The sequence below is a fragment of the Calypte anna genome, chromosome 1 (genome assembly GCF_003957555.1).
Source record: "Calypte anna isolate BGI_N300 chromosome 1, bCalAnn1_v1.p, whole genome shotgun sequence".
In the NCBI taxonomy this organism is placed as follows: Eukaryota; Metazoa; Chordata; class Aves; order Apodiformes; family Trochilidae; genus Calypte; species Calypte anna.
In genome coordinates this window covers 24,494,844-24,512,486 of record NC_044244.1, presented here as the reverse complement: position 1 = coordinate 24,512,486, position 17,643 = coordinate 24,494,844, and the positions used below count along the sequence as shown (strand labels likewise).

General features: G+C 43.0%; 1 protein-coding gene across 1 annotated transcript in view; it reads left to right on the top strand.

The window, feature by feature from the left end:
- Positions 1-6,120: 6,120 nt before the first annotated feature.
- CAPZA2 (capping actin protein of muscle Z-line subunit alpha 2) overlaps positions 6,121-17,643 on the top strand; it is a 29,392-nt gene continuing 17,869 nt past the window's right edge. The window contains exon 1 of the mRNA XM_030446020.1: positions 6,121-6,265. Within this exon, the coding sequence (XP_030301880.1) occupies positions 6,227-6,265 (39 nt within the window). The 5' untranslated portion in view covers positions 6,121-6,226. The remainder of the gene's footprint in view (positions 6,266-17,643) is intronic.

Genomic DNA, 17,643 nt, shown 5'->3' with positions numbered 1-17,643 from the left:
CACCTTTGGTCTAGGAAACTGCATGTAATACATCCTCAAAATTAAATAAGTAGGCACCAGATATACCACTCATCAATTTGTCAACTGAACAGATGCAATAGGTCAAATGTCTATCACCTGCCTTGAATAAGAAGAATGAAAATGTAACACCTTTTTTGCACAGTTTATCTCAATCACTGGGGCCAATTCAGAAGGACAGAGGAAGTGTGTTATGCTGGCTCCTATGTCCCATTGCTTTTTCGACAGTCCTCAAGATGGCTTTAGCACAGAACTTGCACAACTCAAACCATTTTAACTGCCCTGCTGAAGACCTTGCTACTCAAGTGCCAGGGGTCTGGCCCCACAAAAAGCCAATAAAATGAAGCAGCATAGCAAAACACTTGATTGGTAGCTCTAGCTTGTATAATTAGCGTTAGTAGAATCCAAGTATCGGGGGATGGGGAGTTGTTTGTTTTTTTTTAATTCATTTGTCTCTCTCTTGTTGCACCACAGACAGGTTTGCTAGCCCATGGTGAACTTCATGTAGCAAGACTAGCCATATGCTAAGACATGAACCAGCCAGTCAGTTACCAATAGTATGTTTTGCAGTTCTCTGCTTGGTTGTAGTGCTAATTAACCTTTGATCAATGTGTAGAGACACAGGCACATGAAACAGGTTGCTAATGTGGATGGACTTGGTAGCATCAGAAGATTTACTGGCTGAAAATTGGCTGTATTCAATTTGAAACTGCAAGCAAAGTTGAGAACTCAGATAAGATGCTTATAAACTCTGAAATAATTCAGGCATCACTGCAGTTCAATGAGAAGACATTTTCTAATCCACTTCCTAATCTGGACACGCTTAGGCCTCAAATCCTGAAATTTGTTCTGCATCTTCACAATCAATTTTTAGTCCTCCTCTAAAATCCCTCTGAAATTTCCATATTCCTCCTGAAAAGACACAAACACTCCAAAACACTGAGTCACAGGACAAGAAGGGTACTTATTTGCGTATGATTATTCATTTCCCATTAAGTTCTAAGGTCACAGTAAAGTACCTGACACTGTACTACACAGAAGGCTCCCACTAGTATCTAAAATGATGACATAGTCCTCCTCTGAATCATTCACTTCAGCATGCTAATTTCAGCAAACTTCAAGAAAAAAAATGGTGTAAATACTGTACATCCAACAGATTGATATTTTAACTCATGAGAAAACTATTCATTTTTATCTGGTATGATCTAACTTTTTTGAGCTGTCCTCTCAATACATTTTAACTAGAACAACATCCTTGACAATATCCACTAGCTGGTAAATCCCAAGGTGTGTTAAAAATTAACAGGACCGTTTCACATACTCCTTAGCTAGTTATTCTCAAGACTCCTGGGTGGAAATTTTAAAGTCCCATTGCATGAAACTGAGTGTTAAGCAGTGCTTTCCCTTGCTACAGACCATTACCCTCTATTACTGAATTCAAACAACATACATGGGATGTTTCAAAACCAAATATCCTTTAGACTTACCTTTTCTACCGTATACCTCACCACTCCACACCTAGCAATGGCCTTAACCAAACACCAGGTCTGGCTGTTCTCTATTTTGTTCCTGACATGAACATGTTCCTGTACGTACATTACCTGTATTTTCCATGGCTACAAGCATTTTAAATTTCTCTTCAATATTCTTGAAGGGGTCATGTTATCCACCTTGTACATCCATGATTTTGGCTTTTTCATTTACATCTTTTCTTTCTTTAACATGAAAGTGGACTATGGAAGATTGTATTTCATTTAATGAATTAGAACTTTATGAATGTGCACTATGAGTAATGCTGTTACATGCAGTATAGCAAAATATTACTCATATCTAGAATTTTTCAGGGCTATCATTCTAGGTGCCCTCAGAGGACTTTTGCAAGGAAATGAAAGATACTGGTAACTGAACAAGAAATCAGTTCTATTGTAATTTCCATGTAATTTTTTGACTGTAAAGACTTCTTGTTCAGTTAACATGCAAGAAAGGTGGATGTGAATGAACTCTAGAGCATGACAAGATCCTTCGGCTAGAAGCTGCCTACATTCATACCACAATCAACTTAGAAGTATCTTGACACCTGTGAATTTTCAAATCAATGATCAGCTTTTCCTTGTCCACCATAACTGGGGTGAACTGTGCTGAACATTAAGAAAATGTGATTTTAAATATCAGCAGTTATTGCTGGGCATAGCATTCCTCTGCCATACTTCCTTCAGCTTGAAGTAGTGATAAAATATTTATTTTTCTCCATGTGTTAGGGGAAGACCCTTAAGAAGCTCACTTAAATTTCCATCAGATTTGAGTGGACTATGTAAGATGGTATTTCATTTAATGAATTAGAACTTTATAAATATTTAAGATCTTATTCTTCTGAAACTTTTCTGTCTTTGAAGCAGCTAATGGCCACTTTAGCATAATACACCAAGCCTTTTACATTGTCTATCATGAAGAACCCTCTTAATGAGATGAAGCCTACAGACATTCAATTTTATTCAGACTTTACCCCAGTGTCCTACAAAGCTCCTGAACACTCTAATTGGCTGATACCATTATTTCCCAGGTTCTTTTTACTTTGATCAAGGAACAGGAAGCATTTCTCAAAAAGGTCTGATTCTTATTCTTCTTCCACATCCTCTTTAGGTCTCTGTAGTTTTTCACCTTCTGCAGAATGGAGTCCGTGGCCATCTCACTGCTGCCAGAACAGATCATTATCAAAGTAGCTTCTCCTTCTTATCAATTTTCCCAGTCTGCCTTTGTTTATTCCAGGAAGAAAACAAAACTTCTCACTGTCCATCTGACCTTTGAAGAATAGTTCAACAAGCCTTCTTAGAATGAAGTCACTGAGAAGGAGGACCATGTTCTATGCCATGCTCAGCTGGAAGCAAAACAGCATTCCCAGGAAGTGCCAATGTGTTGTTACCTCACCATTTCCTGGTCATCTGGCCCTGGGTCACTGTTGGACAAGGATACAGAACTTCACTGGTCCCAAATCCACATGGTTTGAGCTACACAAATATTTTCTCTCCTTTATCCTTTAATACATTTTTCCTCTAAACACCTATTATGTCTTCTTCCACACAATCCTCATGAGCCATCATCTCATGTGCCCCTCTGCATAGCTAATGTCACACTGCTGGAAAACACTTTACAGGTTTTCCTGTGGTAAAAAATTTCCTATCCACTTATTTCTGTATTTTCTCCTGCTGCTCACATTCCTTTTCCATGTCCAGTCCTCAACAGAAGAAATCATTTCACAGTATCGATTTCATCACTCAGTCGCTGGCATGAAACTAAGCTTTTAAATTCTTCCAGAGCTTTGTGCTCTTCCAGCACACTGCAGAGTACTCAAGACAAATGCTCAGCTCTATCACCCCCAGGACACACACCCACTAACCCTCACCAGGCATGTTGGCAAGGGGATGTTTAAAGCCTACTAATTTTTACCTCTCTCTGACCAAATTACCAGTGATATTTCTGAAATTACTCATTTTGCTATTAAAACAGAGACAGAAAACCCTGTTTATTCCAAAGATGCCCAGAGGAGTACATCATGCCCTGCCACTTTGCTCCATGCCTACTCTCTGCTGACATATTCAGCCACCGGCTGAGGCCCACCCCACCATCACCTGAACAAGCACCAGGAGGAGGCCCATCCCATGCCCCACACAGGCCCAGAAGGGAAAACAGCTGCCCTCACTGCCCACCTGCCCTCACTCACTGCCTGCCCTGCCCTCACTCCCTGCCTGCCCTCACTGCCCACCTGCCCTCACTTCCTGCCCGCCCTGCCCTCACTCAACTGCCTGCCTTCACTACCCTCCTGCCCTCACTCCCTGCCTGCCCTCACTACCTGCCTGCCTTCACTCCCTGCCTGCCCTTACTCCCTGCCCTGCCCTCACTCCCTGCCTGCCCTGCCCTCACTACCCGCCTGCCCTCACTGCCTACGCTGCCCTCATGCCCACCTGCCCTCACTCCCTGCCTCCCCTCACTGCCCGCCTGCCCACCCTCACTCCCTGCCTCCCCTCACTGCCCACCCTGCACTCACTGCCCGCCCTGCACTCACTCAACTGCCTGCCTTCACTCCCTGCCTGCCCTCACTCAACTGCCTGCCCTCACTACCCGCCTGGCCTCACTCCCTGCCCTCACTCCCCGCCTGCCCTAACTGCCCTCACTCCCGCCCACACTCACTCCCTGCCTGCCCTGCCCTCATTGCCCACCTGCCCTCACTGCCCACCTGCCCACCCTCACTTACCTCACAACCCACCCTCACTCCCTGCCTGCCTTCACTCCCTGCCTGCCCCCACTGCCTGCTTGCCCACCCTCACTAACCTTACAATCAGCCCTCACTGCCCACCTGCCCTCACTACTCGCCCTGCCCTCATTGCCTGCTGGCCCACACTGCCCACCTTGCCCTCACTGCCAGCCAGCCTGCCCTCACTGCCTGCCCTGCCCTCACTGCCTGCCCTCAGTACCCCCCGGCCACCGTCACTAACCTCATAACCCACCCTCACTGCCCGCCTGCCCTCACTGCCCACCCTAACCAACCTCACAACCAGCCCTCACTGCCCACCACTACTCTCATTCCCTGCCTGCCCACCCTCACTTACCTCACAACCCACCCTCACTGCCTGCCTGCCCTCAGTGCCCGCCTGCCTGCCCTCAGTACTCACCTGCCCTAACTCCCTGCCTGCCCCTCACTGCCTGACCTTACTCCCTACCCACCCTGCCCTGCCAGCCCTGCCCTCACTCCCTGCCTGCCTTCACTACCCTCCTGCCCTCACTCCCTGCCCTGCCCTCACTCCCTGCCCTTTCCTCACTACCCGCCTGCCCTCACTGCCTACACTGCCCTCACTCCCTGCCTGCCCTCACTGCCCACCCTCACTCCCTGCCTGCCCTCACTGCCCGCCCTGCACTCACTCAACTGCCTGCCCTCACTACCCACCTGCCCTCACTCCCTGCCCTCACTACCCGCCTGCCCTCACTCCCTGCCTCCCCTCACTCCCTGCCTCCCCTCACTGCCCGGCCTGCACTCCCTGCCCGCCCTGCACTCACTCAACTGCCTGCCTTCACTCCCTGCCTGCCCTCACTGCCTGCCCTGCCCTCACTCAACTGCCTGCCCTCACTACCCACCTGCCCTCACTCCCTGCCCTCACTACCCGCCTGCCCTCACTCCCTGCCTCCCCTCACTCCCTGCCTCCCCTCACTGCCCGGCCTGCACTCCCTGCCCGCCCTGCACTCACTCAACTGCCCGCCTTCACTCCCTGCCTGCCCTCACTGCCCGCCCTGCCCTCACTACCTGCCTGCCCTCACTCCCTGCTCTCACTCCCTGCCTGCCCAGCCCTCACTACCCGCCTGCCCTCACTCCCTGCCTCCCCTCACTCCCCGCCTGCCCTCACTGCCCGCTTGCCCACCTTCACTAACCTTACAATCAGCCTTCACTGCCCACCTGCCCTCACTACCCGCCCTGCCCTCATTGCCTGCTGGCCCACACTGCCCACCTTGCCCTCACTGCCGGCCGGCCTGCCCTTACTGCCTGCCCTGCCCTCACTGCCTGCCCTCAGTACCCCCCGGCCACCGTCACTAATCTCATAACCCACCCTCACTGCCCGCCTGCCCTCACTGCCCACCTGCCCACCCTCACCAACCTCACAACCAGCCCTCGCTGCCCACCACTACTCTCATTCCCTGCCTGCCCTCACTGCCCGTCTGCCCGCCCTCACTTACCTCACAACCCACCCTCACTGCCCACCTGCCCTCACTTCGCCGCCTGCCTGCCCTCAGTACCCGCCTGCCCTCAGTACCCACCTGCCCTCACTGCCCACCTGTCCTCACTCCCTGCCTGCCCCTCACTGCCTGCCCTTACTCCCTGCCCACCCTCCCCTCCCTACCTGCGTGCCCACCCTCACCAACCTCACAACTCGCCCTCACTGCCCACCTGCCCTCTCTCCCTTCCTGTCGGCCGTGCTCACCCTGCCCTCACTGACCTCACAGCCCTCCCAGACTGACCTCACCGCCCGCCCGCTCTACTCCCCCCACCCACCCTCGATGCCGCCCCTGCCTCCCTCCGCTCCCCGCCTCCTGCCGCCCACAGCGGCCCTCGCGCATGCGCAGAGTTGCCACCTCCCCATCCATCCGCGCGAGGCGCGGGGGGTCCCGCCCTTCCTGCCTGGGAGGGAGGAGACGGGGGCGGCGGCCGGAGCCAGACGGGAAGATGGCGGACCTGGAGGAGCAACTGTCCGACGAGGAGAAGGTGGGGGTGGTCGGGGGAGCTGCGCCAGGCCGTACCGCCTTTGTGTGCCCCGGCGCTCTGAGCCGAGAGGCCGCGGGGAGAGCTCGGCTCTCGCCCTGCGGTTCGTATTTTTAGCGTCGCTCCGCGTCCGGGCCTGTCAGTCATGGGCGGCGGGAGGAGGGTCGGCGAGGAGGTCGGGGGGAGGCCTGGGCAGGCCACCGCGCCGGCCCCGGCGCATCTCCCTCCGCTCCTTGTACGGTGTGGGCCCGGCGAGGGGCGGGGCCCGGTGTCCGGTGAAGGCGGCGGCCGCCGCTCTGACGGTCCCAGCTGCGGCCGGGGCGGTGGGCACGGCCTCTGCCCGCCTCCGCCCTCGCCCGGTGTGTGGCACGGGGAACGGTGAGCGGCGAACGGCGGGGAGAGGCACAAGAGCCGCGGAGGGACCCGACCCTCCCTCCACTTCCCGTTTCCGGGGCCTCTTGCCCGTGCCAGGCGGCTGCTCCCCGGCACCGGCTCTGCCCTCCCACAGAAGGGCTCTGTGCCCCGGCCTCAGAACAGGGCTGGGCTTGGCCATCACGTACCCTGTCACCTCCCCGCCGGCTCCGGGAGGATGTGGGATACCGGAGATTTAGGAGAGGGGGGATGAGTGGGGATGAGGAAGGTTGTTTCACTTCCTGTGAGGAGTGTGGCAAGTGTAAGGCCAAGGAGCAGAAGGGTCCTTGTTAACGAGGTCTGCATCGAATCTCTTTTCATGGTAGTTGGAAACTTCTTAGTTTTAAGACAGACTTTTCCTGTAAAATCTTACAAGGACCAGGGTGTCTTGTAATTCTTCAGTTAACAGTGCTCCTTGTCTTCCTCTGTTGGATCCAGCTTCATGGCAGCTGCCTGTTTCAGATCTGGGGTGTGGTGTTTTGTATACGTGGTGCTACTCATGGCTTTATGTAATGCATGATGTTATTCATTATTTACTTTAAAAAACGTAGGTTTTTGTGGTGTGTTTGTGGGTGACAGGACCACATTTCAGAACTAGAGATGCACTGACATGCCAAGAGATGTGTAGCAGCCGAATCTCACTGTCTTTTTCTGGAGAGGATTTAAGATCGTGCCCTCCTCTACTTAAATCACATTCAAATGCCACCAGTCTTGGTACAAGTAGTAACATAATCAAGGCGTGTGTGTGGCAATCCATGATTCTTTTAGTCACTGGTAGAAAATGCAAATAACTAATACAGTACATTATTCCTAGATGGTATGCTTGAAAATTGTTAAGACTATGTTATCTTGGCAACACTGAATGGTTAAGGTTAAAAGGGACCTCTGGAGGTCATTTTGTCCAACTGTCCTGCTCAAGCAGGGTTATCTAGGGAAGGCTGCCCAGGTATGTGTGCTGATGGCTTTTGGAAATCTCCAGGGGTGGAGGCTTCACAACCTCCCTGGGCAACCTGCTACCAGTGCTTGGTCACCCTTGTGGTAAAAAAGTGCACCTCCCATGTTTCATTTGCTGTGTGTTGCCTCTTGAATTGTCAAAAAATAAAAGATAAAATGACAGTTTTATCTTGCCTCTGTATGATCTGAGAAGTGCTGCAAGTGCATTTGTGACTACTGTCAATAAAGTCCTGAACTTTCTTCTTTTCCACCTTTTCTCCCCAAATGGGGTCTTGACTTAAGTTAATAGAATTAGCACTCTTCCATTGGAAATTTAAATTGATTCCTTTATCCACATCAGTCCCATATAAAATTGATTGGCCTATATGAGTGGAATTTTTCCCAGCCTGGTACTGTATATTATTAGCTAGTAAAGCAAAGTTGGAAAAGCAGGAGACTGTCCATGCAGCTCTTGTGATGCGTTATGATTTAAATTCTGATACATTTAAGTTGTGCTGGCATTGTACAATAAAAATGTTATCTCAAACATCCAGTTTTAGTGAACTAAAATCAGCCGGATAGCATTTGAAAAACACACCCTTCTTGCTCATCCACTTGGGACTATAAATAAGACTAGGAGCAGAGGCAGACAGATAAATATTCATTTTCATAGATAATAAATCACATTGCTCTTTTGTATACTTTTCTCTCATTATATGAAACAGATAGTGTAGAAGGATGACACAGATGGTGGTGGTACAGTTTTGTAGGTAATTTCAATAGAGACAATTAGAACCCTAGTCAAAACTACTGAAATTCAAGGAGGGAAGAAGGTGAACAAAATAATGGAAGTTTTGGGGGATTTTTTTGTACCAGGCTCTTAAACAATTCTGTAAAAGCATAAGTAAATAGCATATCAATTGATGCAGTGGTATAACAAGTTCTGAAAGGTTTTTGATTCCTGCCTTTGTGTTGAGTCAGTAGATTTAAGTGTTCTAAAGGCAGTAAGAATTCTATTTGTAGTGGCTGTTACCCTCCTTTGGGTATCTAGTAGTTGGTTTAAAATGGTAGTATTTAGCTCTAACATAATTTAGACTTAAAACTTGGAAGGTTTTAGCATAACTGAGAATAGGGAGCATGAATTGAAATAGTGGCAAAACAGATTTACAGTTGAAGTGAAGAAGCTCTAAAACCAATCAAGGAAGGAAAAGAGACAGTTGCCAGAAGGAACATGATTTCAGTATATGAGATTGCATATTGAAAATGGTTTTGAATTCAGTCTCATTCCTTAAATCCACATTTTAGCATGAAATTTTTGAAGCCTTTCTTATTTTTCACTGATGATAGTAAGTGTGAGGATAACTTTGAAAAACCTTTTTTTAAAAACAAAAATCTATTAACTATTCATAGTAAGTAGGAGGTGTAACATTTGTGTACATCTGAAGATCTGAGGCTGGGCCACTGCCAGTGGAAATTACAGGCTTTAGCAGCCAGTACCAGAGGTTTTTCAGTGCTAAAAGCAGCTTTTGTGAGACTCAGTATTTTGTAGTTGCTTTATTTACATAAGTCACTGAAAGTTCAGAAGCTTTTAGGTAGCTGGAACAACACAAATTAATGTTTACTTCAGTCTATAAATAAAAATGAATTATGATATATGGAAATCTTGAAGTCCTGAATCTGAAGGGTAGCAACAGGAAGTCATTGCTTGTGTGCCCTTCCTATGGGTAATCCATCCTCACTTTAAAAGTTTTTAACGCAAAACCTAATAATTTATCCAGCACATATGAAGTAGTTTTGTTAAAGTCTAGTAGCCATTTTTTGCAATTTTATTTTTGTTTCTCTAAAAATTGTTTTCCTTCCTGCTGCTATGTCAAACTAATAAGTAAATATAAAAATGTTTCTAGTGAGCGTATCAGTATGACTGTAAAAGCTGCCATTTGTCTACATTAATACAAGCAATGATTAATAGAAGGCACTGGTTTTATTGTAAAAGTTGTTTGCTGATACAAATATTCACTAGCAAACAACAATGCAAATGCAAAACAAGATTAAAACTATTTAAATCATAAAACTAGTGATCTGCAGTCCCTTTTTGGTGACTCCAAGGGATGTGTTTAGTGTATTTATTTTTTTCTTGTAATGTGAATCCTGTTCCCTACAAAGCACAGGAGTTAAATAGCTGTGTTGATACCAAAATAAAGCATGAGAAAATCAGGGTGCCTTCAGGGAGGATAGGGAAGAGTCCTCATAGGAAAGGATAACACATCGATTTTTTAATTGCAAAACTAGCTCTTGCGTTCCTTAAAATGCTGAGCATGTAGATATGGGAATTGTCAAACGTGATTTTTTTAAAAAGGAACCACACCTCTTTCCATATGATTATGTCTCAGTAGTTCCACTTGTTCGGGAAGGTGGGGTTTAACAATAGGTCAGCTTGCTGTAATAAGAGCAAAACTTGTCTTCTGATGAGGAAGCAGTCTCATTTGTGAAAATGAGCCAGCCTTGCTTCCAGGTATTTCCTGGTGCATTTGGTAACTTTGTAACAACTTAAATTAGGTGTCAAAACCTACAAATCTGAGTAATAAAGGTGGATGTCTTATTCCAAAAAAACTCCACAGTGTACTTGCACAATTAAGGAAAATTTGTTTCCCTAGTCAGTGCTTCAAGCTTATGCCAGTAAAATGCATTCTCTTACATGTGTAACTTCATCTTTAAAATGTAATACATTGACAGCAGATCTCACTTGCATGTACCAGCCCACCAGTGTGTGAGGTTCAGGTGCTTTATTGATGCAAATTTAAACCTTTTTCCTGCATCTGCTTTGGAAGCATTAGCAGAATTTTTTTGACAAAAATGTTTCTTTTTAAAAAACATTTACATCTACTAAAGAATAAATATGCTCTAGATCATTCATTTTGGAAGGATGTCGGATTCTGACTTTTAGAATCGCCCTGTATAAGAATTGGAGACCATAGATGATTTGAACCATAATCTGTTGGAGTAGAAGCAGGGTTTGAATGGCCTTTTGGGGATATAATTGCACTGTAATCTATAAGTTAAACTTTACCTTAAGTTTTGCACGTGTCCTTAATGTTCTTTCTTTGCGGTTCATGAATGTGTGCTTTGCTTCATATTTAAAAGTGCAGCTTTGCTAATTTGTCTGGCAGGAGGACCTCTTTAGCTCTCTGGCTCTTGTTTGTATTTAAATTCAGAATGGAAGTGGACATACTGTAGCAGGTTAATACTTCAACTTGAAATAACTCAGTTTTGGCACTTTTTTACAAACGTGAGGTTAAACTCAATGATTTTGCTTAAACATTTTGAATAAATTCTTTAAATAAGAAAAAGGAATTTTGGAATACTTCTCAGACTGAAAATTCTGACTATAACTGTCCTTTCAAGATTTAAGGTTTTCATGTATGTCCTGAGATACCACTGTTGTCTTGAGTTAGGAATTAACTTTTTTAAATATGCATCAATACCCTTGAGACTGAAGGACAGAGCAGAAGTTGTAATAACTTTGTTGGGAAATTACACAAGTGGTCAACACTGTCTGAAACCAATGATTGCATACTGTATGTATAGCCACAAATAATAACTTCATTTATTTGTAGAGTCCTACAGGCTGTAAGAAACTTCTGGAGGTAACTTGAATGCTGCTTGGTCAAAGTGGGCCAAAGTAGATCAGGTTGCTTAGGGACTTGCAGTTTGAGTTTTGGGTGTCTCCAAGGATGGAGACTTTCAGGCTCTCTGGGCAATGTATTGCAATGTTTTACCTCACTCATGGTCAGAAATTTTTTCCTAATATTTAATTGTTGCAACTAGTGTCCAGTGCTACTTGTCTTTTCACTGTGCACCTCCATAGAAAGTTATTATGCAAAGCAAAATTGTCTGCATTTTTGGCAAGTTAAATATAAGTGTCTGAAACTTGAGCATGAATACAAATGTAACCTGTTGTTCTAAATACATGATCAGTGACTTCTAAAACTACAGTATGTATGTTCTTGTTATTAGTAGTTTAAAGAAGTTAGGTACTTTTTGTAGATTATGACTTTTATCATGTCATGGAGTATTTATAGTGCAGCAACACCTCAGGACCATCAAAAGCCCTGTTCTTGCTAATTTCAGTGCTCACAGACTCTCTTATGAAGGTTTTCTACCCAGGAAACCTCAGCTTCAGTAGATTAAGAGAAACAAACTAAACCAAAAATAGAGAAGAGTAATAGAAAAAAAATATTGACAAATCCAGTAACAAAGCTGAAGTAATTTATGATATAACAGATAAGGCTCTGTTGCCCACCAATATTGAGATAAACTTACAATTCTGCGGTGAAATACCTTGTTTGGTTGATTTTAATTTTGGCACCCAAAAAGGAAGAGGATAAGCATTCTAGCCACATTATTTAGCAAATTTCTGTATTTTTCATGCAGCATTGTATAACATTCACTTCCAGTTTCTCAAAGTGGGATGTAAAGGAGTTTGAACTGCTCATGCAGAGATGAAAGCAGATTACTATTTTTTTTAATCCTTGAGTAAAAAGCTGAAGTGTAAAGTATTTCAAATACATTCTTAACTTGACATAAGGCATTAAGACTTTAAAAGTAATAGATAACTTTGAGAGAATTTTAAGACACTGGAATTGAGAGGAGGGGTGAGGTATACAGTTAAGGTGGCATTCTGCGATTTTAATGAAGGCATTTTTCATATAGCAGGCTCTGATCTTGTTTGTTTTCTCTACATGTTGTTATTGATCTAGGCTTGATGTCCTTTGAGTAACTAATTATAAATAATGAACTTGAAGTAGTAGGAAGGATCACTTTAAAAATTTAGGCTTTGCAGTGGAAGAATACTTTGCAAATGTGAACAAAGTCCTTTTTAGGTTATAGGATTTACAACTCTGTAAAGACTGAGAAGTAGCAGTCTAGTTGCTGCAGCTGAGGGGCATCTGTGTTGGGCTGACAGAACATCTTGATTCTGTTTGTGGGAGATAAAGCTATCAGTTTCTTTCTTTGTGAAGTTTTGAGTTAGCCATTTCTTATGCCTTTCACTTCTCAAACAGAAGTTATTAAATGTAAAATTTTACTTTTTTTTCAGTTTTCAGTGAATGACTTTTGCAAGGAAAATCTGGGATATTTTTAATGCTTATTGTCTGTTGTCTATCTGATCCACCAGCAAAATGTGCAACTGTTCAGCTTCTAAAGTTTTTATGGCTAAGATTTACTCAGAAATTTACATCAGACCAGTATCAGATTTCAGCTTAGCAAAGTGAGTGCTAGACTCTAGTGTGATGCCCAAAACAGTATTTTGTTTCTTTGGTTGTTCACATATGTGGTGCTTGACTCCATAATGAAATAGGGAGTGCCTAAAAATTATACTGTTTGAGATACTGGTATTTTAGCAGGTAGTCTACCAAGATTTGAGACCAACACAGTTGTTCTAATACGCTTCTAAATTAAAATATGGGAAGTGTGTGACCTAAAAATGTGTCCAGTTAGATATAATCAGAGATAATAAAAGTAATGACAAAATGACATAAGGAAAATTTTACCTTATTTTTTTTATCTTAGTAGTAGCTAAGTGACATACTTTTCATAATTCCTCTTTGATAATCTCTACCTGGAATACTGACTTTCAGGAGTCCTGATTTGGGTTGTGGTTTTTTTTCCTTCATCTTAATATGATGTGGTGTATAAAATGATTTTAGGATGGGGACTTCATATATATATTTGTGTGTGTATTTAGATATATATGTATTTAGATACACTGTTGCAGAAAGGCCCTACAGTGAAACAATCAGGACCTTTCAAAGTAGTTTTTGTGAAAATAGGTCTCACCATTTGAGTCACTTGTTCAAGTTGAAAGAATGCAGCTAAAATACTTCATGCTGTGTAAGATTTAGGTTTTGCACCACTAGTAAGTGCTGGTACTGTTACATACTCCTAAATACTTGTGTATTAAAACTAATTGAAGAAAACACAGGTTGTACCAATGCAATGCAGCTTCAGGCATTACTATGAAGGAAATGGCTGTTCAGTCAAAGCCATAGGCATGGAATGTGCCCCTCCTTTCCTGTGCCACAGAACCACATTTTCGCAGTGTTTTCTTCCTCTGCTCTTCCAGAAGCAGAACTGAATTGAATCCTACAGTGCATTTTTCAGTTGAGCTTGGTAGGAAAGGAGTTGCAAGACTACTTTTATAGTCATTCCCTCTTTACAAAAGTCATGCTGCTTGTGCTTTATGTTTGTGTGAGATGCTGCATGTTTCAGGATGCTTCTTTATCAAAACTTCAAATTTTACCCATGGGTATGGGTGAGGTTTTGTGAGATGCTGAGAAGAAAGTTTGCTGCCAACATGGGGTAATCCCTTTCTCACATATACATTCTCAGTGCTTTTCTGTCTGTTTAAATGCTGATACACCTCAATAATCTGTTAGCAGCAAGAAGCAATAATTATGTAAATTTCACTTGATAAATGAAGTTGCTGTGTTCTTGCCACTTTTGAAAGCTGTACTTTAGCGAGATTAATTTGCTTTTCTCTATGGTCACACAAGTAGATGAGCACCAGTGTTACAAAGGAGTTTTCAAAAATATATCATAGGGTTTATTTGGGAGGGGGCAGGGAGATCAGTCACTTTGGTGGCTGTATCAGTGTGGTTTGTTTATGGCACTCAGGAAACACCTCCCAGCTTTTTTTTTCTTTTTTTTAATTTTATTTTAAAGTATGTATCATAATGACAGCATACCATTCCTGGGGGAGTTAATCTAAGTAGCTAACCTAAGAATTTAATGAGCAATTTGAGCTGTCCAAAGGGGAAGCCAGTTACTTCTTTTTTTTTTTTTTTTTTTTTTTTTAACATTGAAGGGTTTGCAAACTCAAAACCTATGGTTTTTAGCTAGTGTTAGCAGTGATGACTTGTCCTTAGGCATTAGATCTTGTAAATGATTGAACCTTTAACTGTGTTGCTTGATGTGCTACGTGTGTCAAGGCAGAAGTAATTTTAACTGATAGGTGTCATAGCAATTTTTCATTCATTGGAAAGGAAAGCTGCATTTAGAAAAATAGCAGCTCAGCTGAGCTCAAACTATGGATTTTAGTCAAACTCAGAACTCAATAAAACTAGACAAGGCTTTTGTCCGCTATCACTCCAGGTGGTACAAGCAGGATGCCTGAATGACCTGCATGTAATTGTGAGTGTGAATTACAGGTTCTTGAGAGATTTAGAACTTACCTAGTTTGAACCAGCTTAACTTTGTTAATATTTCTGTAACTACAGGCGAATTGTGAAAAAACCCTGTAGCTACCTGTAAATAGAGTTCATGGGGCCAAGACAAAGCTATTTCTTTAATTGCTGCAGAAAGGCTTCCCAACCAATAAAACTACAGCAGAAGGCAAGACTCTGGGAATAGGGCTCTCTGGACTTTTTACTGTTCTTAGAGCAGAACCAAAGAGTTCCCTTCTCCCACATTTGATCTCATCTACTTTTTTGCCAAATATACGTTCCTCTGAGTGGGAGATTTTTGGTTTGATTTGTTTGTTTGTCTGTGGAGTTTTTGTGTGTTGTTTTGGGGGTTTTGTTTTTTGTTTGTTTTTGTAGGAAGGTAAGGATGCTGTCAGGAATGCAGAATATAAATGCATGATACACAATGTCTTGCTCCTGCTATAACACTTTCTATAATCACTGATAAAACCGTTGGAAGCTCTTCTTTTTTCTGTGATTAGCTAAGAACTTGTCTTTGAATGGAAACATACTGTGGAGGTCTTCTGTTACCTTTTTTTTTCCCCTTCCAAATTTTTATGCAGTTTTTAGATAAAAAGGGCTTCCAGTATCTACTTCATTGTATCATTTTCATTGCTCTGGAGCAGTAAACTTTAACCTTTTATGAGTGTAGAGGAAGGGTGGGTCACCCTGCTGCAAAGAGTTCACAACTAAACTTGAAGTAAGGGATGTGTAGAAAAGAGTAAGGGCAAAGTATGTGGTTTCACAGCATCTTGCTCATCAGCACATTTTTCCTGCACAGCGTGGCAGTTGATTGAAGGGGTGAGCTGTCAGAGTGCCTGGCAGATACAACTAGATTTCAGCTAAGTTAAAAAGGGGGAAAGAAACAGGGAAAAGAGGAGGGAGAGATAAAAGCTAACTTAAATTTGAATGTCTCTGTTGCTGTTGGTGTACCCTAGCTGATTATCAGGACTGAGCATATCATAGCAGAACTGTCAGTGGTGTGGTGGGAGCCCCGAGCCTGTGTTCTGACCATATATAGGCAGATGCAGCACCAAGGTCGGGTTTTTTCAACCAGTGTCACTTCCGATGTGCCTGGAACAGGAAGAGTGGTTTGGGGCCATTTGAAGGCACTGTGTGTAACTTCTTGAAAAATAAAACAAGCTTCAGAATGGCTCAGTCTGGAGAGGGTAGAGAAGTTGGATTTCTCTATGTATCTAATGGGTGTCATGCCTTGAGGAAATTAGATGTGAAATAAAAGCAATAGTATGAAAACAAGGCAGATTTAGAATAACTGACACCATTCTGTACATTGTTACCTGTGTGCTTGTGTAATCTGAAAACTGCAAATCCTGTAATAAGTGAGTCTAGGCATTTGTTGATAGACCAATTGTTTTAATCTCTAGCAGAATGAAGAATTAGGCATGATTCTGCCTAATATCCATGCTCATCACACACAGCAAACCTGTTTTCTCTTTTTAACTTAACTGGAATAGTTTGCTGTATAAAATAAAGCTTGTAGCTGACGTGATGGGTGGCATTTGGCTTCACTTGAACTGAGAAAGTAAATCTCACTAGCTCTTACATACTGACTTCCATTTACATACCAGACTTCAAGAACTGGTGACTGTGACTGTTGTGAGAACTTCTAATAAAGAGAACACCTGCAGTGGGGAATGCTTCTTTTCTTCATGTTTCAGAAGTTGGTTTTTAGTGTATGGAGTGTTGTGAGATTTTTGTAACCTCCTCTCCTCCTCTGTATGTTTTCTTAAAATAAATGCTCAAACCTACATGAAGTTGCATTTCATGAAAGTGTATTTAGATTAGTTTTGTGCATTCTTGGTAAACCATTGGTGATCAGATGTTCTGGATTAATGAACTCTGAAGTTTGCATTTTGTTGCAAGCCACTGCAGACATTTAACTGAAAACTGACTGTAAATACAGTCTTGGAAACTAGATAAATAAAACACTGTCTAAAACTTCAAGTAATGGTTTAGGACTAACTAGAGTATTAAGTGGGGAAACTTCAGGTGTCTTCTCAGTCTTGTCTTTTGTGTTTTCTAAAAGAGTACTGAACTGTAACCTAATTTCTTGTCACTTGCTGATACATGCATAAGGTTTTATACAGTGTGTAACAGTGCATTTCTCTTGAATGAAAAAGGTTTTGTCATTTAGACTTCTGAAATGTTTAGAGGTTTCTGTTTTGACTTGTTAAAATCAGTGCTAACAATTTTGAAAGTCTCAGTGTATTGAATAACCTGCATTGGTTTAATCTGTAATGCAACTGATTGGAGCATTTCCTTTTAAAGTTATAAGCAAAAATAACCTTCTGTCTCAAGTGGATTATATTGCAGTATTACTTTTTATTACAAGTTATGTGCCTCTTGCTGTATGTGCGTTTTTAGGTTTTTTTTTATTTATGCATAAACACCAGGTTTTATATGGAATACAACTTTATTTAAATTGTGTTTCCTCAAGTGACAGCTGAGCTAGTGGCTTTTTACTGCCAAAAGGGGGAGATCTTCATCCCATGGAGGTTCATTGCTTTATCCTTCATTATCTGTCTGATTTTGGAAAACAGAAAGTTCCTCTAGAGCATTTATTCTGGAAAAACTCAGCAGCAATAAAGAAACCATAAGGGCTTTTCAGTTCTTGTGTAATAATTGAGACTAGTTTTTAATTACTTTATATAGGCTTCTTTTATATATGAGTTGGGAAAATACCGCTTTTTCAGATACTTTTTCAGATACTTATCTCCCAGCTCTTTATTCCATAGTAACATGACTGAAGGTGTTAGAAATAGGAACCGTGGTTCAGGT